This window comes from Pygoscelis adeliae, unplaced genomic scaffold, assembly GCF_000699105.1.
Source record: "Pygoscelis adeliae isolate BGI_AS28 unplaced genomic scaffold, ASM69910v1 Scaffold74, whole genome shotgun sequence".
Classification (NCBI taxonomy): domain Eukaryota; kingdom Metazoa; phylum Chordata; class Aves; order Sphenisciformes; family Spheniscidae; genus Pygoscelis; species Pygoscelis adeliae.
In genome coordinates, this window is record NW_008824665.1 from 1,294,693 (window position 1) to 1,295,087 (window position 395).

At 50.4% G+C, this 395-nt stretch overlaps 1 protein-coding gene across 1 annotated transcript in view; it reads left to right on the forward strand.

Annotated features, from left to right (window-relative positions):
• TSC22D1 (TSC22 domain family, member 1) overlaps positions 1–395 on the forward strand; it is a 97,861-nt gene that overhangs the window by 93,442 nt on the left and 4,024 nt on the right. Inside the window, 1 exon segment of the mRNA XM_009322832.1 lies at positions 140–191. Within this exon segment, the coding sequence (XP_009321107.1) occupies positions 140–191 (52 nt within the window).

The following is a 395-nucleotide window of genomic DNA, read 5'->3' on the forward strand; positions in this document are numbered from 1 at the left end:
AGGCGCCGGCGGCAGGGCAGCGTGAGGATGACTTTCTCAGCCAACTGGCTACCAATGCCCGCGTCTCTTGTCTCTTAAATAATTCAGATGCTGCTAATGTTGTAATTTTTTTTTTTCTCCCTTTCTTTCTCTCTTGCAGCTCCTCTGGTGCAAGCGTGGTAGCTATCGACAACAAAATCGAGCAAGCGATGGTACGTACCGATTGGGGCATAAAACCTTGTTCGTGTTTAACGCGGTAAACAATATCGGGATGCGTCGGGCGATGGTTAACCCCTGCGCGGACGCGTTTTTATAGCGGGGCCGGGGAGGGAGAGGGGGGCACGGGTTCGGTTTCGGGGGCTTTTTTTTTTTTTTTTTTTGGTCGGTGTTTTTTTTTTTAGGCAAGAGTTCCCGCG